The sequence below is a fragment of the Tachysurus fulvidraco genome, chromosome 9 (assembly GCF_022655615.1).
Source record: "Tachysurus fulvidraco isolate hzauxx_2018 chromosome 9, HZAU_PFXX_2.0, whole genome shotgun sequence".
Lineage (NCBI taxonomy): Eukaryota > Metazoa > Chordata > Actinopteri > Siluriformes > Bagridae > Tachysurus > Tachysurus fulvidraco.
Window position 1 is genome coordinate 4,357,188 of NC_062526.1, and position 12,500 is coordinate 4,369,687.

The 12,500-nt window shown below is 45.5% G+C and overlaps 1 protein-coding gene across 1 annotated transcript in view; it reads left to right on the forward strand.

Moving 5' to 3' along the window:
• Positions 1 to 12,500, forward strand: part of pole (polymerase (DNA directed), epsilon) — a 28,493-nt gene that overhangs the window by 4,313 nt on the left and 11,680 nt on the right. Inside the window, exons 6-28 of the mRNA XM_027162952.2 lie at positions 385 to 539; positions 902 to 1,046; positions 1,731 to 1,811; positions 1,909 to 2,016; positions 2,724 to 2,834; positions 2,933 to 3,018; positions 3,562 to 3,681; positions 3,940 to 4,072; positions 4,569 to 4,682; positions 4,831 to 5,043; positions 5,129 to 5,236; positions 5,329 to 5,457; positions 5,598 to 5,700; positions 6,521 to 6,667; positions 6,841 to 6,986; positions 7,119 to 7,267; positions 7,455 to 7,547; positions 9,081 to 9,225; positions 9,326 to 9,483; positions 10,925 to 11,120; positions 11,574 to 11,788; positions 12,025 to 12,127; positions 12,250 to 12,330. Coding sequence (XP_027018753.2) covers positions 385 to 539; positions 902 to 1,046; positions 1,731 to 1,811; positions 1,909 to 2,016; positions 2,724 to 2,834; positions 2,933 to 3,018; positions 3,562 to 3,681; positions 3,940 to 4,072; positions 4,569 to 4,682; positions 4,831 to 5,043; positions 5,129 to 5,236; positions 5,329 to 5,457; positions 5,598 to 5,700; positions 6,521 to 6,667; positions 6,841 to 6,986; positions 7,119 to 7,267; positions 7,455 to 7,547; positions 9,081 to 9,225; positions 9,326 to 9,483; positions 10,925 to 11,120; positions 11,574 to 11,788; positions 12,025 to 12,127; positions 12,250 to 12,330 — 3,039 coding nt within the window. The remainder of the gene's footprint in view (positions 1 to 384; positions 540 to 901; positions 1,047 to 1,730; positions 1,812 to 1,908; positions 2,017 to 2,723; positions 2,835 to 2,932; positions 3,019 to 3,561; positions 3,682 to 3,939; positions 4,073 to 4,568; positions 4,683 to 4,830; positions 5,044 to 5,128; positions 5,237 to 5,328; positions 5,458 to 5,597; positions 5,701 to 6,520; positions 6,668 to 6,840; positions 6,987 to 7,118; positions 7,268 to 7,454; positions 7,548 to 9,080; positions 9,226 to 9,325; positions 9,484 to 10,924; positions 11,121 to 11,573; positions 11,789 to 12,024; positions 12,128 to 12,249; positions 12,331 to 12,500) is intronic.

Below are 12,500 nucleotides of genomic sequence, written 5' to 3' on the forward strand. Positions count from 1 at the left end.
ATCTTTCTTTTATTTGACCTTTCTGTCTTTGGTTTGTTCTTTTTTGTTCACTCATTCTTACATTTCATTTCTTTTTCTTTTATGTATATTTTATTAGTTTCCAGATGTTTGTTTGTTTGTTTGTTTGTTTGTTTGTTTGATTTCATCATTTTTTTATATCGTTTTCTTTTCTTCTTCTTTGCTCAGACTTTATGATATTTTTACGTTCTTAGTGAAAGTGTGATTAGATTTCAGATATTTATTGCTCTTTCTTTCTTTCTTCCTTCCTTTCTTCCTTCCTTCCGCCCTTCCTTCCTCCCTCCCTCCCTTCCTTCCTGTCTTCCTCCCTCCCTCCCTTCCTTCCTTCCTTCCTGTCTTCCTCCCTTCCTTCCTTCCTTCCTTCAGCATAACCACCTTGTGGGCCTGAAGAGGACATACATTAAACTGTCCTTCAACACGGTGGACGATCTGGTGAAAGTGAAGCGAGAGATCTCTCCTGCCGTCAGGAAGAACAGAGAGAGGGAGAAATCTAACGACACCTACACCAGCATGCTGTCCAGGTACCGCAGGGTGGAGCGTTTTATTCCTCCTCAGAATAACTAATAACGATCCGCACCGCGGCCTGACGTGACGATTACATCACAATAACACTCACATCCAGTAGAACACGATCTCGTGATGCTCGAGGCGTTTCTACGGCGATGAGGATTTTGTTTCTTTCTCTATCATGGTGATTAAAATCGACGACTCGACACCCGAAACGAGCGAGAAACGACCCAAGAGTTAAAGATAATATATCTTTATAATTATATAATTTAGTGAATAATCCCATCAAACTTTCCGTCTCGATGTCAACTGAATATTAGCTTATAATTATGTTGTTAGCGGTAATCAGGTGATTGTTCGGTCCTCGTGTTTTTAGCGCGCTCGTAGGCGGGAGCGTGACGACGGACGACGGAGACGGCACGTCTAAGCGAATGGCCGACCAGCTGGACAACATCGTGGACATGAGGGAGTACGATGTGCCTTACCACGTCAGACTGTCCATCGACCTCAAGATCCACGTGGTGGGTGATTTCCTGATGTCCGTGTTTATTAGCGTGATCTCAGCCTCAGAGGCTCCGCCCATCTCTCTATGATCTGTCTGGTGGGGAAGCAGAAGTTTATACACGAGGTGCGGAAGCTTCAGTGGGCAGCGTGTTGGACTAATAACCAGAAGGTTATGAGTTTAAATCCCAGGGCCGCCAAGCTGCTACTGCTGGGCCCCTGAGCAAGGCCCTTAACCCTCAATTACTCAGTTGTATGAAAATGTAAGTCTCTCTGGATAAGGAGCGTCTGCTAAAATGTAAAAAATAAAAAAAAAAGAGAATAAAAAAAGGAAAAACAGAAAAAAGCAAAAAAACAAACAAAATTTTTTTTTCTGTTTTTCCTTTTTTTATTCTCTTTTTTTCTTTTATTTCTTTTATTTTTTATTTTTGCTGTGTTTGTAATCTTATTTAGAATTGTATTAATTCATTCATTTAATTAACAACTCCATCCTCTATCCATTTACATGTTGCTATGGGTGAGCTGTTACTATGGAAACGGTTAGGTATTGGAGCAAGCACGTTAATATCTCAGCGAACAGCTTTGCTCCGATTAAAACATTAGTCGACCGTCTCCGACCAATCAGATTGGAGAATAAGAAGCGTTTGTCTTTAAGCTCCTCAGCTGTACAGATGTTAACGCTAACAGCTCCTGCTCGATTCCAGGCTCACTGGTACAACGTGCGCTACAGAGGAAGCGCGTATCCTCCGGAGATCGTACGCCGGGACGACCTCGTGGAAAGACCAGTAAGTATCAGAGTCACAGGATTTCCTACAGGTCCTCGTTACTTAATCCTTCGAGCCGGACTCGCTTCATCACGTCTTTGTGCTTTGTGCTCTACAGGATCCTGTCATCTTGGCGTTTGACATCGAGACCACCAAACTGCCTCTGAAGTTCCCCGACGCAGAAACCGACCAGATCATGATGATCTCGTACATGATCGACGGGCAGGTCGGTGACGGCTCCGATATTAAGATATCCAGAGTGTATAGCGGCCTTCACGCTGCTGCACACGACAAACGGACACGGCTGTCGGATTTCGCCCCCTAGTGACCGTCGCACAGAATGCGCAATATGATCGTCAACACGGGAGAGAAGCTAATTCTCGCGGTCTTGGAAATCTTCTCCATTAAGGTGCGAGACTTTTTCCGAGTCAGGTCGTGTTTTATCCGCACTGATTTGCGATGTTTTCTAAGGAGAGCAAAAAGCAAGAGCCTGTCTTCTTCTTCCATTTATGATGGTGAATGAAGGGATTAATCAATCAATGCAACAATAAATCCAGAAAGACCGCGAATAAGTTTTGAGGAAACATGGACACAACAAACAAAATAACACAATATTAATAATGTATTACTTTATCAATAACAATGTATTGAAAACAAAAAAGATTGTTTTTTGATAAAGTTTAAAAATTACTAAAGCTAATATTAATACTTTGTATCATATCCGATGCGGTGTAGTCGCACAAGTTTTACTTTTTTAACAGATCCGAAAGTTAGAGATCCGCAGACGGTCGGCACGTCACGCAGCCCCTTTGCGACTCTCTGTAAGAAACGAATGACTTCCGGTTTATCGGCCGTCGTTTGTCGTGTGCAGTGTGAAGGCCGCTTAAGACTTCTGTTGTACCGCGACTCACTCGCTCTGTCCGTGTCCGTCAGGGTTTCCTCATCACCAACAGAGAGATCGTCTCCGAGGACATCGAGGATTTCGAGTTCACCCCTAAGCCGGAGTACGAGGGCCCTTTCACGGTGTTTAACGAACCCGACGAGGCGAGTCAGACCGCCAGGCGTTCGCGTCACTAAAACCAAATCCTTCTCTGTTTCTGTCTGTGATTTTTATCAACACCGTTTGATTTGTCTGCTCGCAGGCTGCTCTTATTCAGAGGTGGTTCGAACACATCCACGAGACCAAACCCAACATTTTTGTCACCTATAACGGAGACTTCTTCGACTGGTGAGATTTAAAATTTGATCCATTTGATCACCAAATTCACGAAGTTTGTGGTAAATAAATTCAGAGGACTTAATCATTTGGTAATAATCCCAAAAAAAAAAAAAGTTGGATTAATGATCACAAGGTCGTGAGGTCAAACCCCATGACTACAAGCTGCCACTTCCGGACCCTCGATCAAAGCCCCCAATCCTCAACGATTGGCGCATTTTTTAAGTCCTACATGAAATTCCTACCGTACATCTTTGCTTGACATCATGCAAGAAATCAGTTAAAAAAAATATTGGCGCTACAAAAATATCTAGAGATCGAACACGATTCCGAGCTCATAGCTCACAAGACCGAACACTAAGAGCTCACACAGCTAACCTCCTGCTCAGAGCCGTCTTGTCTCCTAGAGATGCACTTAGTTTGGGTGCGACACAATCCCAGAACGACAAGAACGTAGCTTTTATCACGAGGAAGGAAAACGATGTGGATCTGTTAAGAAATCCGGTTCACTTCCGACCTGAAATAACCTGAACTAAATCCGCCGTTTCCCATCAGGCCATTCGTGGAGACGCGTGCGGCTCAGCACAACCTCAACATGTATCAGGAGATCGGTTTTCAGAAGGACAGCCAGGGCGAGTACAAGGCCAGCCAGTCGATACACATGGACTGCCTCAGGTAGGCGCCAAAGAGACCAGTTTACTCACAGTTTGTTTTTGTTTTGTTTTTATTACATTTTCTACCACAGGTTGTGATCGTGTTCCTGCGTAACGACCAGCTGTAACACGGATAAGACGCTCGTTCGACCGTTTCTATAGTAACAGCTCGATCGCAGGGACACCGGACGGTCCGCACGACGTCTAACGTGTTAACGCTATTATTTTTTTTCTTTCTTTATCTTCTCATCTGACTGCGACTGACCTCTGATCGTCTCAGGTGGGTGAAGAGAGACAGTTACCTCCCTGTCGGAAGCCACAACCTGAAGGCAGCAGCGAAGGCCAAGCTGGGTTACGACCCTGTGGAGCTGGACCCGGAAGAGATGTGTCGCATGGCCACCGAGGAGCCGCAGGTAGAGCCGTTAACCGCGCGGCGCTTCGTTCAGGGTTTCCTCTGGGTTCTGTAGGTGGATCGATTTTACTCTAAAGCAGCAGGGTGTCCTGTAGTGGTTCAGCCTCTAAAACCTGTATGTATTCTTTTAAAGAAAGAGTTACCGAAGAAGAAATAATAAATAAATGAAAAACACGGTATCATATAAAAAAATATATATATATATATATAAAAAAAAGTCCTTTTAATTCTATAGCCGCAAAATTCCGACGTGTTCGAGACGCTCGGACAAAGGAGGAGTTTTTCCGAATCGTGGCGGATTTTCTGTAGGTTTGAGCCGAGACTCGCGGTGCGGCGTCCTCGTCACAAACGGATAGATAGAAATCCTTCAGTAATGGAATTGTTGTCGATTAAAATCCAAACAAACAAAATAACGGAATTTTAAATGGAATTTTTATACTGATGCATGTTTTTACTTGGGCTCATATGAAATATATCTTTTATATCTCTTCTTTCAGACTTTAGCCACCTACTCGGTGTCCGACGCAGTGGCTACGTACTATCTCTACATGAAATATGTTCATCCCTTCATCTTCGCCCTGTGCACCATCATTCCCATGGAGCCTGACGAGGTCTGGAGCTTTCTAAGGATGTAGAGAAAATCCCTGCTTTTGGTCTTCTGTCATTAACCAGTCACGACTTCTCTATAAATGATTTCTGTGTGATGATTAGTGTGTGTGTGTGTGTGTGTGTGTGTGTGTGTGTGTGTGTGTGTGTCAGGTGTTGCGTAAAGGTTCAGGGACTCTGTGCGAGGCGTTGTTGATGGTGCAGGCTTTCCACGCCAACATCATTTTCCCCAACAAGCAGGAGCAGGTGTTCAACAAGCTCACAGATGACGGCCACGTCCTGGACTCGGAGACCTACGTCGGCGGCCACGTGGAGGCCCTGGAGTCCGGCGTGTTCCGCAGCGACATCCCGTGCCGCTTCAAAATGGTACAGAACCGCTTTAGACCCGACGAGCATAATCTCCCGAACTTACGTTTAGTTTAACGACTCACGTCGGAATGTTTGTGCTCAGAATCCGGCAGCGTTCGACTTCCTGCTCCAGAGGGTGGAGCGAACACTGCGTCACGCCGTCGAAGAAGAGGAGAAAATCCCGCTGGAGCAAGTCACGAACTTTAACCAGGTCAGAATAACGACGGGAAAAACCGTCCTGTCGACGAACCCGACATCAGACGAATGCGACGCTGTGCATTTATTTGTTTATTTTTCTTCTAGGTTTGCGACGACATCAAAAAGAAGCTGATCTCGTTAAAGGAAGTGCCGAACAGGATCGAGTGCCCACTTATTTACCATCTCGACGTAGGCGCCATGTATCCCAACATCATCCTTACCAACCGACTGCAGGTGCGTCACGTTAACCTCGACACACTGAACAAATCGAGTCCAACGTCTCTTTACTCCAGTGTTTAAAGACCGCTCCATTGGAGCTTTTATTATCTATCTGTAGCTAGTAGAGACCCCCTTGCTTTCTTCCCTCCCCCCAGCCGTCTGCCATGGTGGACGAGGCGACCTGTGCTGCATGTGACTTTAATAAACCTGGAGCTACCTGCCAGAGGAGGATGGCCTGGCAGTGGAGAGGAGAGATCAGTGAGGGACTTTTTCTACTCTAAGAGAATATGTTTAATACGTAATAATACGTTTGTTGAAGAAACTTAAAAAAAAGAACGGCGTTTAGACAACAGCTGCATTTGTATTGGTAATAATCTGACCGAAGTCGTGTGTGTGTGTGGAAGGGAAGTCTGTGTGGGTGTGTGTGTGTGTGGAAGGGAAGTCGTGTGTGTGTGTGTGTGTGTGTGTGTGTGTGTGTGTGTGTGTGTGTGTGTGTGTGGAAGGGGTGTGTGTGTGTGTGGAAGGGGTGTGTGTGTGTGTGGTTGGGGTGTGTGTGTGTGTGGAAGGGAAGTCGTGTGTGTGTGTGTGTGTGTGTGTGTGTGTGTGTGGAAGGGGTGTGTGTGTGTGTGTGGAAGGGGTGTGTGTGTGTGTGTGTGTGTGGAAGGGGTGTGTGTGTGTGTGTGGAAGGGGTGTGTGTGTGTGTGTGTGGAAGGGGTGTGTGGGGGTGTGTGTGGAAGGGGTGTGTGTGTGTGTGTGGAAGGGAAGTCTGTGTGTGTGTGTGTGTGTGTGTGTGTGGAAGGGAAGTCTGTGTGTGTGTGGAAGGGAAGTCTGTGTGTGTGTGGAAGGGAAGCAGGTGCGTGTGTGTGTGGAAGGGAAGCAGGTGCGTGTGTGTGTGGAAGGGAAGCAGGTGCGTGTGTGTGTGTGGAAGGGAAGCAGGTGCGTGTGTGTGTGTGGAAGGGAAGCAGGTGCGTGTGTGTGTGTGGAAGGGAAGCAGGTGTGTGTATGTGTGTGTACATTATAAAGGTATATAATTAGAATGAAACACAGAACACTGCAGCTCCTCTCTCTCCCTCGTCAGTGCCGGCCAGTCGTAGCGAGTTCCATCGTATTCAGCAACAGTTGGAGTCGGAGAAATTCCCCCCTCTGTTTCCTAACGGAAAACCGCGAGCCTTCCACGAGCTGCAGCGTGAGGAACAGGCGAGACACGAGAAGAAACGTCTGGGAGGTGAGTAACGTCACGCCTCTCATAACCTCCTCCAGCGATCTGCACCAAACACCCCCTCACCCCAATCATCCTCCCACCCCCCCGGAGGCTTCCCGTGCTTGTCGTCCTATAACCTGGATATGAAATGGTGTTATAAACAAGTGCGTGTGTGTTTTGTGTGTGTCCGTCCACAGATTACTGTCGAAAGGCCTATAAGAAGGTGCACTTGACCAGGCTGGAGGAGAGAGTCACTACAATATGTCAGAGAGAGAACTCCTTCTACGTGGACACGGTCCGAGCGTTCCGAGATCGCCGCTACGAGTTTAAAGGATCGCATAAGGTGCTGTTCTTCATATTAGACGACGGGACTTAATAAGAAGGCGGGACTTACGGGGACGGAAGCGTTTCACGTTTGGTCAATTTTATTTATTTATTTTATTTCCGTTCTAAACGATCGTCTCTCTCTCGTCAGGTGTGGAAGAAGAAGCTGTCTGCGGCTCAGGAGAACGGCGACGCCGCGGAGGTGAAGCGCTGTAAGAACATGGAGATCCTTTACGAGTCTCTGCAGCTCGCGCACAAATGCATCCTCAATTCTTTCTACGGATACGTCATGAGGAAAGGGTGAGGGAAGCTGCCCACACGGCCCGTAGATACGGCTCACGTCGTTTTTAACAGGATCCCCGAATCGTATTCATCTGTTACAACGTTACAGTGATGTTTGATGTTTAATTGTGAGGATTGATTGATTGCTTGATTTGATTGGTTGATTGATTGACTGTTTTGTGCCGTGTGTGTTGTACGTTTGCAGAGCGAGATGGTATTCCATGGAAATGGCTGGCATCGTGTGTCACACAGGAGCCAACATCATCACACAGGCCAGAGAGCTGATCGAACAGATCGGGTGAGCGTTTGTTTGTGTTTGTTTGTTTGTTTTTGTTTGTGTTTGTTTGTTTTTGTTTGTATTTTGTTTGTTTTTGTTTGTTTGTTTGTTTTTGTTTGTTTGTTTGTTTTTGTTTGGGGTTTGTTTTTGTTTGTGGTTTGTTTGTTGTTTATTTTTGTTTGGTTTTTGTTTATTTTTGTTTGTTTTTCTTTGTTTTGTTTGTTTGTTTTTCTTTGTGGTTTGTTTGTTTGTTTTTGTGTGATTGTTGCAGGTAAAAATTATGGATTTGAGAATTTCCAATGAACTTGAACAAGGAGGAACTTTCTGACTTGGTGAAAAGGCCAGCACAGGATTCTTGTTTAAAACTCCTTCCAGTGCAGAGACGCACGCACACACACACACACACACACACACACACACACACACACACACACACACACATGTGTAATGACTTCCTATGAGAGCTGTTCTCATGTTAGACACGTGTAGGGAACAACGTTTAGGCTGAACACGTGTCATAGTGATGACGTCGCTCCACGTGTCTCGGCCCACATCTGCAGAACATCTGCAGTAACGTTGAGAACTTGTGACCTGTAAAAATGGCCGTGATTCTGCTTCTGCTTTCTGCCTGAAATCCTGAAGGAACTGAATAAAGCTTTACTCAGGAGCCAGACGAGGAATCATGATTATTGTCCTCTTCCTGAATTTCCTCTGGGATCAATAAAGTGTCTGTCTGTCTGTCTGTCTCAATCACTCTCTATTTTCATTTATCCATCCATTCACCCATCTCTCTCGCTCTCTCTCTCCCTCTCACGCACTCTCTCTCGTGCTCTCTGTCTCTCTCTCTTTATCTAACTATCTATCTGTATCACTTCTCTATTTCAATCCATTCACCCATCTCTCGCGCTCTCTTGCGCACGCACGCTGTCTCTCTCTCTCTCTTTATCTATCTATCTATTTATCTATCTGGATTACTTCTCTATTTCCATCCATCTACCCAGCATTCTCTCTCTCTGTATCAATCATTTTATCTATTTCTGTCCATCCACCTTCCCATCTTTTTTTTCTTTGTTTCTCTCTCTCTCTCTCTCTCTCTCTCTCTCTCTCTCATCCATTTTTCTCTTTCTCACTTTGTCTGTCTATATATCTGTATCGATCACTAATCTATTTCCATCTATCCACCAATCTACACTCTCTCTTTCTCTTTGTCTCTCTCTCTGTCGCTCTCTCTCCCTCTCTATTTATGTCAACCAATCTTTTATCTATCTATTTATTTATCTAATACTGATGTCTCTGTGCCATGTTCTAACTGTGTGACCAGTCATGGCATGAGCATGTTGGCTTAATAAGGTGAAGATGATTAAACGAGGTAGACGAGATCAAAGATAAATGTGTATCGAGAGACTCGTCTGGAGCATGAGTTCAGAACAATTTAGTCGATCGATCCAGAAGCCGTGCATCTGTAACTAGTCTCGTGTGTGTGTGTGTGTGTGTGTGTGTGTGTGTGTGTGTGTGTGTGTGTGTGTGTGTGTGTGTGTGTGTGTGCGGTTATAGGAGACCTTTAGAGCTGGACACTGACGGTATCTGGTGTGTCCTTCCCAACTCCTTCCCTGAGAACTTTGTCATCAAGACCAGCAACGAGAAGAAGCCCAAAGTGACCATCAGTTACCCCGGGGCCATGCTGAACATCATGGTCAAGGCAGGTCCATTTCCTCCCAGACGAATATCAACCCTTTTGTTTTGGTGTATATCCTAAAGGTCAGTGTTAATGTCTCATGTTACTCATGTGTTCTATACAGGAAGGCTTCACCAACGATCAGTACCAGGAGCTGGTGGACCCGGCGTCGCTCGCCTACCAGACGAGATCCGAGAACAGCATCTTCTTCGAGGTGGACGGCCCGTACCTGGCCATGATCCTGCCTGCTTCTAAAGAGGAGGGCAAGAAGCTGAAGAAGAGGTGAGGTGATAGGAGTGTTAACAGGGGGAACGATTTCAAGTGTGAAAAGCCCTTAAAGATACGGTCTCTGATTTTTGAAAGCCAATGTTTACATATAAAATCACCAAAACAAACACGCCCCTAACCCAAATGGGTCCCACCCCTGTATCGATAGCTCCGCCCACACGTACGTACGTAACCCAGGCGACTAACGGAAAGAAACGTGTCTTTATCATAGCTGAAGGGAAGAACAATACGATTGTAGATAAACAAACAAGCAAAAATGCCACACAAGCATAATGATGTAAAGGACAAAGGCATATATTAGTTCTGTGTAACAAAGCAAAACCAACATTACTCACCTATCGAGAAGGAAAAAAGCGCCTCGGCGTCTTAAGTAAAGTCGGCCACATATTCACAGGTCGGAGTTTCCCGAGTCAATAACTCCTGAGCTGAACGCTGTTACTACACAAAACGTGGTTGTAGCTGCCTCTCTACATCACTACGATAGAAAAGAGGTGTTATTTGTGTAGTAACAGCGTTTAGCTCAGGAGTTATTGACTCGGGAAACTCCAACCTGTGAATATGTGGCCAACTTCCTGCTCCTTCAGTTCTCTCCAGCGCTGGAAAGCTGATCCTATATTAACACGTCCTACTTCTCGCCTTATCGTAAGCCTTTCTTCTCTTTCTTTCTTTGTTTTTATCCTCCATGTCGATGTTAAAACCGCTTTCTGCTAACGTCACACATGCACACTGAACACTCTCTCCACCGCATATTGACAAGACCCGCCCCTTTCTGCTCATTGGTAGTTTTGTTTTTTGTTTATTTTTCGGCCCAACAGTTTTCTGAAGCATTTTGTCAAAAAAAAAAAAAAATCGGAAACCCCACCTTTAATGTTTTTCCATAAAGACGTCTCTAAATCTGAAGCTGCTCGCTCTGGTCTCGATTTATTTTCTATTTATTTTCTATTTTCTACTTTCTAAGATTGTTGAGTTGAGTTCAGTATCTCAAGCTATAACCGCTATAAACAGCTATAATCTCTCCATCCTGAGAACTTTCCCAAAGACGATAAGTCCTTAAGCGTTTATATAATGTAGTATAAAATCATAACACGGCGCTTTAAAGTGGAGCGTCTGACGTACGCGTCCCTGTGAAGGACTAGGTGTTAGTCGTCGCTATAGAAACGAAAACGTATTCGAACAATCCCGACAGTCATGTGACTCAGAGTCGGAGCTGCTGTTATGATTAGAAAATTTTGCAGCACCTTCCAACCAATCAGATTTGAGAATTTTGTAACCGTGTGATATGAGCCACGGTTTTTTATTTATACACCAAAGTTCTAAGTTCTTACTGTAACGTGATTAACCTGGTTAATTTTAGTAGTGTCACAAAACTAATAATGCATGACCTCTTATTTGTGTGTGTGTGTGTGTGTGTGTGTGTGCGCGCGCTTGCTGTCAGATACGCCGTGTTCAACGAGGACGGCTCTCTGGCCGAGCTGAAGGGTTTCGAGGTGAAGAGAAGAGGAGAGCTCCAGCTCATTAAAATCTTCCAGTCGTCCGTGTTCGAGGCTTTCCTGAAAGGCACCACCCTGGAGGAAGTCTACGCCTCGGTGGCCAAAGTGGCTGACTACTGGCTGGACGTGCTTTACAGCAAGGTGGCGTAGGATACGACGGTGCAGCACAGCATGTTAGCGCCTATCAAATAACACGTACGCCGCCGGACCGGGAAGAGCTTAAATCTGCACGACCGGTCGGAAGGCGTCGATTCGTTTTCTATAATAGACACACACGCTGCCTGCGACGCAAAACTCATTCGTTATCGTTTCTATAGTAACGGCGCAAGCAGACGGCGGTTTAATTTTCAGAAGGAGTCTCTGGTTTCAGTGCTTTATAACGTTCAGAGACCGAAGAATTTGCAGTTTGGGGTTTCTCATCACAAAGAGCTACAAAAGAAAATAATAATAATAATAATTTCAAGAAAAAAAAAACTAAAGACACCCCACAATATTTTTTTAATCGATTATTAATTGTAGTGTTAAAACCCCATTTCCTACAACAGCATGCCCCGCTGTATGTTTCGTCTCACGTGCGTGTCTCGGTCTCTCCAGGCAGCTAACATGCCAGACGCAGAGCTCTTCGAGCTGATTTCGGAAAACCGCTCCATGTCCCGGAAGCTGGAGGACTACGGCGAGCAGAAGTCCACGTCTATCAGCACGGCCAAACGTCTGGCGGAGTTTCTCGGAGATCAGATGGTGAAGGACGCGGGGCTGAGCTGTCGCTACGTCATTTCTCGCAAACCCGAGGGCTCTCCCGTTACCGAGAGGTGAGAGAGGAGACGAGATGCTTTTCTTTCTTAAATGATAGAATTGGAATTCTTTGTTTCGATCACCTTCGATTCTGTCGATTTCTTTGCTTATGCTTAACCGATCACGACTGCTTTGAGAGAGAGAGAGAGAGAGAGAGAGAGAGAGAGAAACATCACGCGTGGACGGACGTGTGGACGGACGGACGGACGAAGGCTCGAATTAAATCTGTTTTATTCTTCTCTTCACTCTAAAGGGCGATTCCTCTGGCCATATTCCAGGCCGAACCTAGCGTTAAGAAGCACTTCCTGCGCAAGTGGCTGAAGATGCCCAGCCTCCATGACATGGACATCAGATCTGTACGTTCTTAGACGTCGTCTAAACACGCTCGGCTGTAACGCGTGGATATATATGTGTTTGTGTGTGTGTGTGTTTTTCCCCTCACACACAAACTTTTAACGTGTTTGTGATTGCGGCTCAGATCCTGGACTGGAGTTACTACATCGAGAGACTGGGCAGCGCCATACAGAAGATCATCACCATTCCAGCAGCACTACAGCAGGTGAAACGACACACTACAGAAATAAATCACAGCGTTTACGCTCGCAGACGTCGAGCAGTCGCTATTTTATTTTATTGTTTTCTGCACTGAAGCTGAGCGACTAATTAAACTTAACGTCTGAGCTGTCGGAGTTCTCGCAAGTCTCGGGTTTCACCTTGACGTAATATGAG